A 16,803-nucleotide genomic window follows, 5' to 3' on the forward strand; every position below is an offset into this window, starting at 1 on the left:
TCACCTGGATCCTTTTCTTTTCTTCCTCTTTACTGTTTCTCTTGGTGTTCTGAGATCTGTTTGTCCATCTTTAACCACTCTCCAGACATCCAGGCTTGAATCTTCAGCTGCCTGTTGCTTATCTCAAATAGGACATCCTGTAGACATATTAAACTCAACATGTCCAGATTGAACTCATCTTTCTGCCCAAACCTTCACCTCTTCCTAACTTTTTTATTACTGAATAGGGTACTACCATCCTTCAAGTAAGCCAAACCTGTAACCTAGATGTCAACCTCTGCTGTTCACTTTTTCTCACTTCCTTGTCCCCATATCCAATCAGTTGGCAAGTCCTATTATTTCTACCTTTGTAACATCTCTCGAATACGCCCTCTTCTCTCCTCTGATAACTGCCCCCACCTTGGTGCAGATCCTTATTGCCTCATGCCTGGACTATTGCAGGGGACTGCTGTTCGGTCTTTCTAACCCAAGTCTCTCCTAATTCCAGTCTATCCTCAAATTGATCTTTTTATAGGACAGATCTGATCATATCACCCTCCTGTTCAGTATACTCTAATGGCTTCCTGTCTTCTCCAGGATCAAATACAAAATCATCTGTTTGGCTTTTAAATCTGTCTTAATCTACCTTCTTACCTTTCTAATCTTTTTATACTTTATTCTCCTCCAGGTACTTTGATCTAGTGATACTGGCCTCCTTGCTGTTCTTTGAACAAGACATTTTATACTAGGTCTTTGCATTTTCCCTGGCTGTTTCCCATGCCTGGAACTTTCTCCCTCCACACCTCTGCCACCTGGCTTTCCTGACTTCTTTTGAGTCTCAACTAAAGTCCCACCTTCTACGAGAAGCCTTTCCTAATCCTCCTTAATCTTAGTGAAAAAGAAGGAAGAGAATAAGCATTTATGTAAGGCCTTCTATGTATCAGGCACTGTGTAAGTGCTTTTTACACATATTATTTCATTTGAACCTCTTAACAACCGTGGAGGTAGATGCTATTATTTTTCCTTTTTTACAGTTGAGGAGACTGCAGCAAACTTAAATGACTTGCCCAGGATCACATATGTAGTCATTATCTGAGGCCAGATTTGGACTCAGATTTTCTAGACTCCAGGCCCAGCATTCTATCCGTTATACTACCAGTTGCTTCTTAGTCTCTTCTCTTTGAGATTATTTCCAATTTGCTATGTATATATCTTGTTTGTACATAGTTGCTTGGGTGATGTCTCCTCTATTAGACTGTGAGCTTCTTGAGAGCTGGGATCGTGTTTTGTCTTTCTTTGAATCCCCAGTGTTTAGCATAATGTTTGGTACTTTTTTGTTGTTGAGTTGTTTCAGTGTCTGGATCTTTGTGACCCTATATGGGGTTTTCTTGGCAAAGATATTGGAGTGGTTTGCCATATCTTTCTCCAGCCCATTTTCCAGATGAGGAACCGAGGCAAAGAGATTTAAGTGACTTGCCCAGGTTCACACAGTTAGTGTCTGAGGCCAGATTTGAACTCATGAAGATGAGTCTTCCTGATTCCAAGCCCAGTGCCCTATACACTGTACCACCTAGTTCTCCTCAAAAGAAATTTTTTTATTGTCGTTTTTCAGTTTTGTTTGACTCTTTGGGACCCTGGGGTTTTCTTGGCAGAAATGCTGGAGTGGTTTGCCATTTCTTTCTCCATCTCATTTTATAGATAAGGAAACTGAGAAAAACAGGGTTAAGTGGCTTTTCTGGGGTCACACAGCTAGTTAAGCATCTGAGGTCAGATTTGAACTCCAGAAGATGTGTCTTCTTGACTCTAGGCCTACCGCTCTCCAGTATGCCTCCTAGCTGCCTGCCTTGTACTTAGTAGGCACTTAATAAACTTTTCTTGATTTGACAAGCATTGTCCTTCCAATGTCACAGGAGAAACTGAAATCCAGAAAAGTTAAGTGCTATTACTTGCCTGTAGTCATACAACTAATGATTGCTAGAAGCAGAATATGAAGGTTTCTTCTGATTCCAAGTCTAATACTCTTTCTACTACAACAATAGCCTAGAGATTTAGCAGATCTGTTAATACCTTAACATATGTAGCTGTGATCACCACATCTAATTCTGAAGCCTCTGAAAAAAAAAAAGAATGATGAGATAGGGGTAAAAAGGAGAAAATGTTTAATGAAAATAGACAGCATGATCTAAATGTTAAAAGCTCTTTTCATGTCATGATAATTATAATTATATATGAATTTCATTGGTTTAGAAAATGGGTACTAATTTTGTTACTTTTTTTCCCATTGGTGGTGTTCAAGCATTTACTCAGTGTTAGGCACATAATTATTTCTTAGTCATCAAATGAAATGACCCTTTCAACCTTATTATTCATCCCACCCTTCCCAAACTCTATATTCTAGCCAAATTAGCCCTTTTATGTTCCTTATACTTGGCATCCTTCTCTTATCTCTATACTTTTGTATTGGCTGTCACTAAGACCTGGGATGTACTCTGTCCCCACTGCCACCTCCTAAAATCCCTATTTCCTTCAGAACTACTCAAATACCATCTTCCACCTGAATCTTTTCCTGATTACGCCTACCTGCTAGTGCTTCCTCCCCCTCCTTCAGTTTGTCCATATATATAATATACATGTATGTATGTATATACATGTATAGAGTGTGTGAATATGTGTGTGTGTGTGTGTGTGTGTGTGTGTGTGTGTGTATAGTGTATACTTAATGCTTATTGTCTGTGGGAGATATGTATGATGATAACAAAACTAGAATGTCTGCTGTAATTTCTGTGTAGCAATACAATAAGTTTTACATATGGTAACTAGTATCTGTATTTAAATATATGTACATAAAAATATATGTGTATACATCTGTATATGTATGTATTTATGTATTCATAAGTCATTCATTTATATATTCATTGTTTATTTTTATGTAAGTGCATAAATATATATTTGTTAATTCCTTTCTTTTATTTATCTTATTAATTTTTAAAATTTGCTTTTCATACTTAACTCCTATGTTATTAGTATGTTACTGACATTTCTTTGGATGTTTCATGTGGTTGAAGATTGCTGTCTAATTATATAGAACTGCTATTTATGGCATGCTTTAATGTTCACTTTGGTTTGTTATTTGAATTTTCAAGTTAATTAGCTTTAGTTAATGTTATTGTCAATTCTTTTTGGGTACATATGTTTAACTAAAATAATTGTCTTCTATAATATTAAGAATATTTTTGCAAACATGACTGAATTCCATAGATTTTAGGTTGACAGAAAATTAAATACTAGTTAGAGACCCCATAGCAGCTGGAGGTTGTAATTTTACCTCTATCACTCAATTTTCCTTTTCACCCCTCATCCTCACCCCAGTTTGTCTTAGAATATTGTCCTAAGGAAGAGAATATTAAGGATGAACCCCTAATGGATTATGTGAAACTCTCCATTCCTGGTGTATTTTCATAATCTCTAGACTGTGGAGTACGTGCTAATAGCTTCTGTAGCTCCCTCCAGATGAGGCTAGTGGCAACCATAGAACTGACCAAACCTAACTAACTGTGTGGGACACAGAGAACACATGAGGATAAGGAAAACTGGGCTTTGGAGGGCACTGTGGCTACTACCTGTAAGGAAGCAACAAGAATCATATAATTTAAAGGGGATCTTATAGGTCATCTAGTCTAATGCCCGTATTTTATAGTTGAGAACACTAATAGTTTTCTTGTCTATGATCGCAAAGGCAGTATGTGGTAGAGCTGGGTTTTTTATGTTCTTTGAGAAAAAATACATTTTATTGCTACCTTTTGTCTTTATATTACAAAACATTTTAAACATCCACCCCTCCAGATTGAACCCTTCTTTGTGATGAAAAATACTTGTGAAGAAGAACAGTCTAGCTTAGTAGTACCTCCTTCTCTCTGTCCCCCTTCTCTCTGCCCAGAGAGAATTTGTTTTATCATCACTTATTTAGGACCATCGTAATTGCCCAAGAATTCAGATTCCTTTTATTTATCTTTTCATTTATGTTATATTTATATATATAAGTTTATTCCTTCTGCTTATTTTCATCATCACTTTACTTCATTCATATAAATCTTTAATGCATCTCTAAATTTCTAATACTTATCATTTCCTACAGAACAGAATTATTATTATTATTATTGTTATTTTTGCCATTGTTTTTTCAAAGCTGTTTTCCAGTTGGTGGGTATCCACTTCGTTTCCATTTCTTTGCTACCACAAAGAGTATTGCTATAAATATTTTGGTATAGTGGCTCATTTTTCCTGCCTTTGATTTTTGGTCTGCAAGTTCTCTTTCTTTATTTTGATCCTCCATGGCTTAACAATCAAGATCAAATTTGTGTCATAGAAGGAATTAGAGTGGAAAGAGTAGGACCCTTTATTTTCCTTTTTTTGGATGTAAGTTGTTCTTTGAATGTTGGATATCATTTGTCAGTCCACCTAGGGAGTGGATCCCCTTTTGGGAGGTTGTTCAAATGTTTTTTTTTTTCTCAGAGATTATTATTTAACTCCTATATGTCTTGTCCTGTTAATCTGAACATTTTATATTTTTGTAAATATTCATCTTATTACATATAGGTTGTCAGTGTTATTGTCATATAATTGGGCAAAATAATTTCAGATAACTTTATTCATTTATTGTGAATTCTTTAAAAAAATTTTATATTGGTAATTTGGTTAAAATTAGATTAGTGATTTATTTTACTGGTTTAAAAAAACAGTTTTATCTGTTAGTCTCTTTGTTTTATTAACTGACTTTTTAAAAACTTCAGATTTTTTTTTCTTTGTTTTGTTTTTAGGCAATCGGGGTTAAGTGACTTGCCCTAGATCACACAGCTAGTGTCAAGTGTTTGGTCTGAGGTCGCATTTGAACTCAGATCCTCTGGACTTCAGGGCTGGTGCTCTATCCACTGCTCCATGTAGCTGCCCCTAAAAACTTCAAATTTTTAAATTTATTTTTTGATTGTTAATTTTTTTTTAAAATTTAATTGGAGTTTTAAAATTTGTAGTTTTTCTAGCCTTTTTTTACTTCCATGCCTAGTTCAATGATCTGTTCTTTCTGTTGTTGGATAAAGTCTTTAGAGATAAACGTTTTCCTCTAAGTACTGCTTTGGCTACATCTCAAGCCTTTTAGCATATTGTCTCATTGTTCTTATATTTAATAACATTATCTATTGTTTCTGTGGTTTATTCTTTGACCATCTCACTTTTCATAATTAAGTAATTTCATATCTTCTTTTTTATAAATTGTCAGTAATAGATATGTTTAATGTTTTTGTTTTTTTCCATCTGTGTGTGGTTTTTATGTTGTGTTACATGGTCGTTTTTTGTTAATGTGCTATGTGACATTTGTATTCCTAGTGAAGTAGGTGCTGTTATTGTCATCTCTATTTTACAGATGAGGAAAGTGAAACAAAGAGAGGTTCAGTGACTCGCCTAGGGTCACACAGCTAATTAAGTGTCTGAAGCTGAGTTTGAACTCAGGTCTTCTTGACTTTAGGCTCAGTACTGTTCTGCTAGCTGCCTCTGAATAGATGGAAAGGTGAGAAAGAAAGGGAATATTTAACATACAGCTACAGTTCTCATTGAAACTTGAGGTTAAGTTTCCTCTGAACATTTGACATTGTTCTAAAAGTTAACTAAGATTGAGAGATCCTGGTTATTTCTTAAATATCACAAAGTAAGTTAGGACAAAGTTTTATTTTAAATTCCAAGAAATCAAAATTGTTAAATATGAAATATGAATGCTTTTCTGTGGATAATAGCTAGCATTTATATAGTACTTTAAGGTTTGTAAAATACTTTACAAATATTTAATTTTATCCTCACAACAGCCATAGGAGGTAGGTGCTAATAATACTATCACTTTACAGATAAGAAATGGAAGCTGATAAGAGATTAAGTGACTTGCTTAGCTATTAAATGTCTGAAAGCAGATTTGAATAGATCTTCCTAGCTCTCTCCTCTTTGCCACCTAGTAATCAGTAGATTAGTAATCAGAAGAGGCCTATCATATCTAACTTTTAAGTTATGTTCAGTATCTTCTTTCCACTGGTCCTAAGTTTGTCCTCTGAAGTTTAGTAAAAAGATATTTAATCTTCCATAGGAAACCTTTTCAAATATTTGAAGACAATTTTCATGCCCCTCAAGTCATCTTTTTCCCCTAGATTATACATCCTCATTCTGCTCTTTATTCCTTATATGACATGGTTTTAATCCCCTCTCTTTGCTGGTTGCCCACTTCTAAACATATTCTAACTTGTGAGTGCCCATTGGGACACCAGGAAATGTTTTTAGTTAACAAGTGACTCTCATTTTGAATGTTGCCCTAAAGAAATATTAAGATGCTTTTCAATTTTTAGGGGGGACTATGTCAATATTAACAAGACTGCCTAATATACTACCTTGCTAAAAATATATTGCTATTCTTAGTCACATTTTAACATAATAATTTCTCTCCTATCTGTTAATCTGTCTTGGAATCTTTAAAATTAGATTACAGGGAGAAGCAATGAAAGCTGGGGGGGATAGTCTTTTTTAAGCTAAAAGGGTCAAAAATGGGTGTGAACTAGAGATTATAGCAGCATTTTAATGTCAAGTTTTCCTCATTCCTTCTTTTGTTTTTTCTCAAGTGTTTTAATTCTGGATTTCTCTCTCCCCAGTCAGTCAAGTTATCTATATTTGCTTAGGTTCAGTTTCTTTTTATATCTATTGCTGATATCTATTTCATTTCATTTTATTTTTTACTATTGTATCCTCATTGTATGTATTGCCTTTTAATTTTCTGTCACTTACCATCTCTCTTTCTGAATGTCTTGCTTTTTAAATTAAATTTTTATTGATATCTTGTGTTTTTACATCACTTTCATTTCTGCATCTATCCCTACCTGCTTTCTTACCCAACTATCCCTTGTAACAAAAATTTTAAAAGAGGAGGAAAAAGAAATCAATATTATCGTCCAGCATGTGTAGTGTTTCATACCCAGCCCTCTCCACTCCAACTCTTTACCTCTTCAAAGAGTTACCAGATCATAGCTTTAGAGCTAGAAATGATATTAGGGACTATGTGGTACCATCTCATTATTTTACAGATAAGGAACTGAGGCCTGAGAAGTGAAATTACTTGCCCAAGATCACAGGTAGTATTAAAGCCAAGATTTGAATATAGGTCTGTTATAAAGACCCCAGATTCAATTCAGAATTCAGTCTGAGACTAGGCTCACTGAATTTCCCAAACAAGAGTTAGCTGGGTAATAATGAAATCACCGTTTGTGGAGTGAAAAAAGAGATACATTTATTGTCGATTCTCGCGAGAAGCAGGTGTATGCCCCCTCATGGGACACACACACATACGGAAGCAGAGCAAGCAATTATATAGGATTATTCGGCTTTAACCCCACCTTGTCCCACCCTTCATTTCATCCTTTGGACAGGACGACCCTCTTCCTGGACTGCCCTTTACATGTTACTCCTTGATGTGTTCTCCCTCCCTCATCATTCAGTGCATGTATGAAAATGGTGGCTGTCTCTTCCCATGGAGTGTGTAAATTAATATGCATGAGGCTAATTAAGCATGGATGTTAGTGGAAAGTCAGTGACTGTCCTTGACCCTGACACAGTTTGAGCTGGTTTCAACCTGGGCTTCCTTCAAGAGGAACTTAGAGAATTCTTCCAGCTATATGATTGGATAGGTTCATTCTGCCCTTTCTCCCCTCATCCTATTTTGCACATTCCTGCACATCCTATGTAACATCTGTTTTTTGCAGTATTCATTGTTCCTATAAAGTCTGTGAAAACCAAACTGTTAGCATTTCTCACAGGTCCTTTTAGGCTAAATCTATCCCTCTGTCCTTTGCACCATACTCACTCCAGTGTAATACACAAGTAATGCTTATATCAAATTATCATTTACTTGGCTACACTTCATGAAGATTACTAGGCAGTATGTGCAAGGGTTGGTGACGGTGTAGTTGGTGGTACAAAGAGGCCTTTTCACATGCAATATCTGCCTTCAAAAGATTTTCACAATCTAATTGGATCATCTTGTGTTGGCAAAGAAAGCCCAGGTTGGAAAGGCCAGAAGCTCTATCATTGGAAACATGGGGACCAGGAAGAGAAGAAATCTCCCCAACTTCTATCTGAAAATAAGTGAATTATATTAATTATGTCTTTGTCTCATGTTGCTATGAAAGTAACCTCTAATTAAATTCCTGACAGCCATAGCAAGGTGATGAGTGGTATGGCTGTTATATACAAGGAGAAAACTTGCTAACTTGGGAAGACCCCACAGGGCTGGCTATGAGATGGTACTTTTTTTTTTTTTAAAGCCCTGTCAACTCACAGAACACCTCTTTTGGTATATGGGTGCTTCAGTCAGTGTCAGATGGGGGGACAGTCTACTCAGGCAAATCGTAGATCTCTGAAATATGAGAAGAAACCTGATTATTCAAGCTGTCTAAAAGTGAATAGGCTGTCTGGGAGGTGGAGTTCCTCATCACCAGGTGTCTTTAAGCAGAGGTCTATTGCATGATTGTTTGTGGAGGATGTTATACAAGGGAGTCCCTGTTCAGGTATTGGTTGAATTGAACAACTCCTAACGTTCCTTCGAACTGCGAAATTCTAGGAGTCAGTCTGTGGTCCCCTACCATGACCAAGCTCCCAGGCCAGTAACCTGTTGGAGGGATGTTATATAGGATCATAAATGTAGAGCAGCAAAGGATCTCAGAGTCTAGTCAATACAAAACCCTTGTTTTACAGATAAGGAAATTGAGGGACAGGGAACTTAAATAACTTACTAAAAGACATTTTCTCAACTTCTTTCCAGAGCTACACTTAAATGTTGTACACATAGCCTCCCTTTCTTCTTCCCTCCCTCCCTTCCCTCCTTCCTTCCTAATTAACTATCATAACTGTGGATGTGAATGGGATGAATTTACTCATAAAATGGAAGGGGATAGCAGAATTCAATAATGGATCATTTACATGAGTTCTTAATTTTTAATTGCTTCTTATATCAAAGGATCAGGGTTTAACTACTGTCTTTTCCACATAGTACAGTCATTTCACCTTTCTAGGCCTCAGGTCCTCAGCTGTAAGATTAGGTAATTTTAATTATAATCTCTATGTAGATGACTCAATTCTGCTTTTCCAGCTTTTACTCCTTTCCCAATCTCCAGTTTCATAGCTCCAACTGCCTATTAGAAATCTGAACCTAGATATTCCATAGCCATCTTAAACTCATGTCCAGCCTTGAACTCATTACGCTTTCTCCCCAAACTTCTCCTATCCCTAACTTCTTTATTACTCTCTAAAGAGTACCACCATCCTATCAGTTGCCAACACTTGCAACCTAGGAATCTTCCTATATTCCTCTCTTTCTTTCACATCCTTTATCCAATCAGTTGTCAAGTCTTGTTGTTTCAGCTTTTGTAACATCTCTCCTTTATGCCTTCTTTTCTCTTCTGACACTGCAGCCACCCTCATGCCAAGACCCTTATTACTTTATCTGTGAACTATTACAATAGCCTGCTGGTTGGTCTGCATCAAGTTCTTTCCACTCCAAGTCCTTCCTCCTCTCACCAAATTGATTTTTTTTCTAAAGGGCAAATCTAATCATATCACCCCCTATTCAGTATACTCCAGTAAGTTCCTGTTGCCTCCAGGATCAAATATAAAATATTGTTTGGCCTCCTTGCTATTCCATGCAGAAGACATTCCATCTCAATTCTGTATCTTTTCAGTGTATTCCTCTGACCTTTACCCCTCATTCCTGGAATATTCTTTGTTTTCACCTCAGCCTTCTGGCTTCTCTGGCTTCATTCTGGTCTTAGCTAAAGTCTACCTTCTGCAGGAAGTCTTTCTCAGTCCTCCTTAATCTTAGTGCCTTCCCTCTGTATCTTATTTGTACATGGTTATTTCCATTCTTTCCCCTTCAATAGACTATGAGCTTCTTGAGAACAGGGACTGTTTTTTGCCTTTCTTTGTATTCCCAGTGCTTAATACAGTGCCTGACATAAAGTAGGCACTTAATAAATACTATTTTACTCACTAGTTGACTCACTGACTGACTAGATTGTCTTTGAGATGCTTCTAGCTCTAAATCCCTTATCCTGTATTCTTATGTTACTCAGAATGCTTTACTTTAAAAAGAATTTTAAAGAATACTTTTTAAAAGAAATTGGACATTTCCTTTCAGCTACTCAGAAAGAGGTTACTATTTTGACATTTTTCTCATGATTTTTTCTAGATTGCCCATAGCCATCTTATATGTTCATACTTGACCAGTACAACCTTTTACTATAGTAAATCCAGTCATTGTTTCCAATATACTAATAGAGTTGCTATGTTCCTACATCTAACAAATGTTGGAGAGTAAAACAATAAGCTATTAGCATTGAGTATAATAACTCATATTTATGTAGAACCTTAACATTTACAATTTTTTTCTCACAACACTGTTGTGAGGTAGGTATTATAAGTAGTATTTATGCCCCTTTTACAGAAGAGAATATTTAGGCTAAGAAAGGTTAAGGTGTTTGTTAAGCTTCAGGCAAATATTAAGTATCAAAACCAAGACCTGAATATTCTTATCTTTTGTTTTCAAAACAGCATTTTTTCATCACTGAGATACCTCGCTTCTTGGAAATATGTGGAAGTTGAGGGATAGCAATTACTTCTTGTCAGGCTGGATAAAAGTGGGAATGTCTAGATTACCAGACATGGGAATACATAATAGACAATTATGATACCCACTGAACTGCTTATGGAAATATATGTGACTAGGGAATTTGATTTTAAAAGTAGCAGTATAAAACAGAAGCATGGAGGGCTCTTATATTTTTAACTAACTATTCTTTTTTTTTCTTTAAGTAGATATCAGCTAGAAGATGAATCCTCCCATTTGGATGAAATGCCACTAATGATGTCTGAAGAAGGTTTTGAAAATGATGAAAGTGATTATCACACATTACCAAGGGCCCGAGTAACCTACAGAAGAAGAGGAATAGAGTGGCTTGTTTGTGGTGGATGGAAATTCCTGTGTACGAGGTTTGTTATTTATCACTACCTGTTTCCTTATACCCAAGTGTCAAAATGCATAAACAAATTACATTTATAAATACTTCCAATTTTTTCCCCCTGCAATTCACATTTAGATGAAAAGACAGCAGTAATCTTTCATTGATATCCTAGAGAACAATAACAACATTGGCTTTACTTGGCTGTGACTAATGTAAGGTAGAGGGACAAATAAATTCATTAATTCAATAGAAGTTAACATATCAATTTTAAAAGTTAAAAAGTATGTAAAAATTGATGATCTTGGAATAAATACAGGGCAGAATTAGTTCTGTTCATTATACTGTCATTTATAAACTTATTTGTTCTGTTTTGTTTCATTAATAACATTCCCATCAGAAAAGATAGAAGAGCATAGTAAAATTTTAAAGTACATATAGTGTCACTGGGCTATAAGTTAAGGTGGGTTAAATTATTTCACTAGCAATGAATGTCTTCTCCTTATCTATCCAAAATACAGATCAGTACAAATACATAGTAAATGAATTCTGAAGCAAATTCAGCCCTAGTCTTGTTAAGCAGATGTGTGGGAGCTATATAATAAGTATCAGCAATTGTGACTCTAGAAAATGATAAAAGTTAGTACATTGTATATGTAAAGAGTCCTTCATTGAAAGAGTCCAGACCTAGGTACAGACAGGAAGGACATTCTAGCTGAATGCAGCTGTCATGATTTAATAGAAAATGTCAAATAAATTATAGCTTTGTATTCTTTCTGCTGTTCAAAGTTTATATTCAGTACACTTTTTCCTACTATGAGCTTATCAGTGCCATTTCACCATAAATGGAACATTATTAGTGGTGGTAGTTGTTGTCTTTTGTACTTGAAGAGGACCAAAATGACATTACTACGTCAAGGTCAGTGTACATACTGTGTATCCGACTGCGGCTGATAGATCGTTGTGAGCTTGGAAGTCTCTATCCTGGTCAGGCACAAATAATCCATGTGAACATTTGGAATGGAGATGTCTCTAAATTTGTGCATCTCACATTTCTTTTGAGCTATTGCAATTGTGTTTTGCTCATAGATCAGAGAGCCTTCTTTTATGTGGGCATGCCATGCTGGGTGGTTCTATGCTATCCCATGTCTCACGATCAGTTCCAAAGCTTTTCAGAGAGACCTTGAGAGTGTCCTTGTATCACTTCTGACTTCCAGATGAATGTTTGCTTTGTGTGAATTCTCCATAAAAGAGTCTTTTAGGCAGACGCATGTTTGGCATGCAGAACAACTTTGCCAGCCCATCAGAGTTGTACTCTCTGCACTAGGGTTAGAATGCTTGGCAGTTCATCTTGAGAAAGGACTTCAGTGTCTGAGAACTTATTTGCCAGGTGATCTTCATAATCTTCCTAAGACAGTTCAAATGGAAATGGTTCAGTTTTCTGGCATGGTGCTGGTAGACTGTTCAGGTTTCACAGGTGTACAACAATGAGGTCAGCACAGTGGCTAAGTTCTCTCCCACACTTTTGTTTGGAGCTTCCTAGACACTGAGCTAGCTCTGGTACTGTATGTGTCAACTTCATCATCTGTATGCACACTCCTGGAAAGTATACTGTCAAGGTAAATGAACTTATCCACAGCATTCAGAATTTCCCCATTGGCTGTAATTGAAGGTTCTACATACGGATGGTGTGATGCTGGCTGGTGGAGAACCTCTGTTTTCTTGGTGTTGTCAGGCCAAAATTAACACCAGGGACAGAGAATTAATCCCTACTCATGCATCACAGCTTCAGAGGCCACATTGAGTACACAGTCATCCATGAACAAAAAGTTGTGCACCAGCTCTCCCTCCATTTTATGCTTGGCTTATAGTCTTTTCAAGTTGAAGAATTTACCATCAGTGCAGTAGCTGACCTTGATGCCGTGTTTGTCCTCATTGAAAGCATTTGACGACATGGTTGAAAACATGCTAAAAAGCATGGGAGGAAGCATACAGCCTTGCTTCACTGCACTGATGGCTAGAGAAGTGCAAGAGCATCATCTGTTATCCAGAAGCTGTGCAATTATGCCATCATGAAACTGGCATACAGTACTGATGAACTTCCTCTGGACAACCAGATTTTGCCATGATTTTTCACAGGCCCTCACGACTGACAGTTTCAAAGGCCTTAGTCAGATTGACACATGTTGTGTACAGACCTTTGTTCTTCTCCTGGCATTTTTCCTGGGGCAGCTAATGCCATATCAACTGTTCCTCAGCCCTTTCTGAAGGCACAGTGGCTCTTGGTGAAGATGAACATCTCCCAGGTGAAGTATCAGCCTATCAGGGAGGACTCTGGCAGGAATCTTGCTGGCAGTGACTAAGAGAGGGATACCCTTGTGATTGCCGCAGGACAACCTATTTCCTTTTCATAGATGGGTAGTAAAGGCACCCTTGAACTCCTGGGGGATAACCTTCTCTTGCCATGTAACCTGGAAGACTTCAGTCAGCTTTTGTATGAGGAGTAGACCCCTGCCTTATAAATCTCAGCTGGAATAGAATCAATAGCAGGTGCTTTGCCACATGAGAGGAGCCTAATGGTATTCAGAAGCTCTTTTTCATTTGGAAGTTTGGCTTCAATCTGAGGTGTATGATCAGAGGCTTCAGCATTGGTTGATGATAGTCTGTTGAGAACACCATGGAAGTGTTCAGCCCATCTCTCCAGGATCATGTCCTTATCACTCATCAGTGTGGCTCCATTAGCACTGAGTGGTTGAAATGCACCATAGATCTTTGAAACATAAATATCCTTCAGGGCATCATAACAGCACTTTGTTACTATTAGTGTAAAACTGAATTTCATCTGCCTTCTTACTGAGCCAAGAATCTTGTATCTCTCTAAGCTTTGCTTATACTTTTGATCGGAGTTAAATGCTGCCTTCTTAGAGACAGATGAACTATCCTGCTGATAAACCCTGTGAAGTTCTCTTTTTTGATTAATAACTTCTGAATTTCCCCATCATTTTCATCAAACCAATCCTGATGTTTGAATGTTCTGGCCCAGATGAGTAAATGTAGTGCCTGTCATCAGATCTCTGAAAGCTGCCCACTTCTTTTCTGCTTCACTGTTGTGAGCCATTTGTTGGCTTAGTTTTCCCTCCAAGTTAGCAACAAACTGTTCCTGCTTGGAGAAGTGCTTTAATCTGTTGACATTAAGTCTTCTGGTAGTCATCTTGCTTTGGGGTTGCCTTTTTCTTTGATGTGAATGTTTAGCTTGGAGAGGATTTGTCACTCACATCCTGGGTATCTCTTTTCCTTGCAATGACATAGTCTGTTAAATGCCAGTGTTTGCTGTGAGGGTGCCTCCATGAAGCTTTATTGCATTTAGGTAAATGGAAAACAGTGTTGGGTGATGAGAACATCATGAGACCCACAAATATTCAGCAGTAAGTGACTCTTGCTGTTGCTGCTTGTGACTCCATTTCCCCTATGGGTTCTCTCCCATATCTGATAGTCTGTGCCTGTTCTGGCTTTAAAGTCATCCAGAATTACAAGTTTGTTTTCTTTTGGCACATTGATGATGAGTCTCAAGTCTTTTTAAAACTTTTCTTTGACCTGATTAGGATTTGACATGGTAGGAGCATAGGCACTGATGATGGTGGCATGTCATTTTCCTGCAAATGGCAATTGCATTGTCATTCTCTTCTTTTGGAAGGCCTGCAAGCTTGTTGACTACATTATATTTGATTGCTAAACCTATGCCAGCTTCATGGTGCTCATCACTGTGACCTCTCCAGAAAAACATGTATTCAGCTCCTACTTCAGTAAACTGGTCTTCAGTTACCAGTCTTTTTTCACTCAAGATTGCTATTTGGATGTGATATCTGCTGAGTTTTCTCACAACAAGAGCTGTTCGTCTTTCAAGTCTGCTGGATTTCTTATTGTTCATAAGCACGCACACATTCCATGTACCAATGGTGAGTGGAATCATTTTTGCAAAAGTTTTTGTATGTTTGGTTTTGTGTGTGTGTGTGTGTGTGTGTGTGTGTGTGTGTGTGTGTGTGTTTTAGGGTAGATCCTTGGTAGGATCCCTGCCTGCTGTAAAAAGGCCAGGATTAGGTTTCAGGGATGGGGAAGCAAACAATTTTTAGGGCACCTTTTCTAAAAGCTCCTTCCTCATGCCAGGAGATGAGTGGTGCAGTCCTTAGAAAAGGCTGCTAAGACACTCAGGGGCTACCGAATCCCACTGCTTCTTTAGTCCAGTGAGAATATGACCCTGTCCTGGGCTGCCTCTGTGCAGGGTTGTGATTACAGCTCCCAGTCTATCTGCCGCTGCTGCTTCATTACTTGCTCACTGCCACTGGACTGTGAGGTAGGTAAAATTGATAAGATGGTATGGATGATATTTTTTGACTTGCACATAAATTGGATTTAAGTGAGGCAGTTACACAAAGTAACTCTCAGTCTTCCAGAGTCATCAAAGTCCAGTGGCAAGATAAAAGTCAAGATGATTTTCAGTGTCTTAGGATGCAACAGATGACCTTGGCATCCTTGATGTCTGACCAAGCTCTAAGTGCTACACAGCATCTGCTTCTGTTGCCTTCGTAACCCTTTGGTGCGAATTGTTCATATCTGCCTGTTCCTTCTGGGAAATGTTCACATGCTTGGGGTAAACAGCCTCCATGACCCCCCATCCCTGTTCACTGACAGGGTTTTTTTCCTTAATAGTGTTTTATTTTTTTCCAATTACATGTAAAGATAGTTTTCAACATTCATTTTTGTAAGATTTTGAGTTCAAAATTTTTCCTTCTCTCTCCCATCCCCCCTCCCCAAGACAACAAGCAATCCGATATAGGTTGTATATGTACAATCATGTTAAACATATTTCCACATTAGTCATATTATGAAAGAAGAATAAGAACAAAAGGGAAAAACCACATGAAAGAAAAAAATGAAAATAATATGCTTCGCTGTGTATTCAGACTTCATAGTGCTTTCTCTGCATGTGGTTAGCATTTTCTATCATGAGTCTTTTGGAATTGTCTTGGACCATTTTATTGCTGAGAAGAGCTAAGTCTGTCATAGTTGATCATTGCACAATGTTGCTGTTACTGTGTATTGTACTGTGTACAATGTTCTGGTTCTGCTCACTTCATTCAATGTCTCACTGACAGCTTTGAAGGCCTGTCAGTTACTCTCAAACTGATTTAGCCTGTTTGCCAAAATGGTTTTACGGAGGTGTACCTACTGTGCATGCTACAGTGGACACCAAAGGCAGAAAGCAGCCCTGAAAAAGGGCTTGACAGTCCTCACGCCAGAAGTGCTAGTCTTACTTTAACACTTTGTAAACTTGGAACACTATCAGGTTACCATCAAAAAACAATGTTATTTCATTTTTCCCATTTTATGTTTTTTCAGAAGTATGTGAAATAAAATGTCCCTCACCAAATTATTTTTATCATTGTCATATACTCACCAAGGGATGTTATGGGGATTAGTGACTTTAAGAAAGTTATTTTTGAGGGATTACCACTTCAAATTTTTCTGTGCCATTTGTCTTCTTAAAATCAAAGTTTTATGGTTTAACTAGAGATCTTTGTGTGTATAAATGCTGCCATGATTTGATTTTTGGATTCCCAAGTAAGAAACATATTAATACTATCAAATGTTATATAGCTGTAGTGATACCATTTCAGGAGAAAGTAACTGTGATGAACTTATGATCTCTTCTAAATTAATCATGTGAAAATAAACATTTTTGAACTTAAGTGGGAAAGACTTTTATGATGATGTCTTGTACAGTGAATTTTTA

General features: G+C 37.3%; 1 protein-coding gene across 7 annotated transcripts in view; it reads left to right on the forward strand.

Annotated features, from left to right (window-relative positions):
- ATP9B (ATPase phospholipid transporting 9B) overlaps positions 1–16,803 on the forward strand; it is a 460,772-nt gene that overhangs the window by 13,897 nt on the left and 430,072 nt on the right. For 4 of the 7 annotated variants that reach the window (XM_020986912.2, XM_020986914.2, XM_020986916.2 and 1 more), the window contains exon 2: positions 10,867–11,043. In XM_020986912.2, coding sequence (XP_020842571.1) covers positions 10,867–11,043 — 177 coding nt within the window. Of the gene's footprint in view, positions 1–10,866; positions 11,044–16,803 lie in introns of those variants that run through there. The other 3 variants (XM_020986913.2, XM_020986915.2, XM_020986918.2) reach the window with 2 other exon arrangements.

Source organism: Phascolarctos cinereus, unplaced genomic scaffold (genome assembly GCF_003287225.1).
Source record: "Phascolarctos cinereus isolate Bilbo 61053 unplaced genomic scaffold, phaCin_HiC Scaffold_4;HRSCAF=312, whole genome shotgun sequence".
Lineage (NCBI taxonomy): Eukaryota > Metazoa > Chordata > Mammalia > Diprotodontia > Phascolarctidae > Phascolarctos > Phascolarctos cinereus.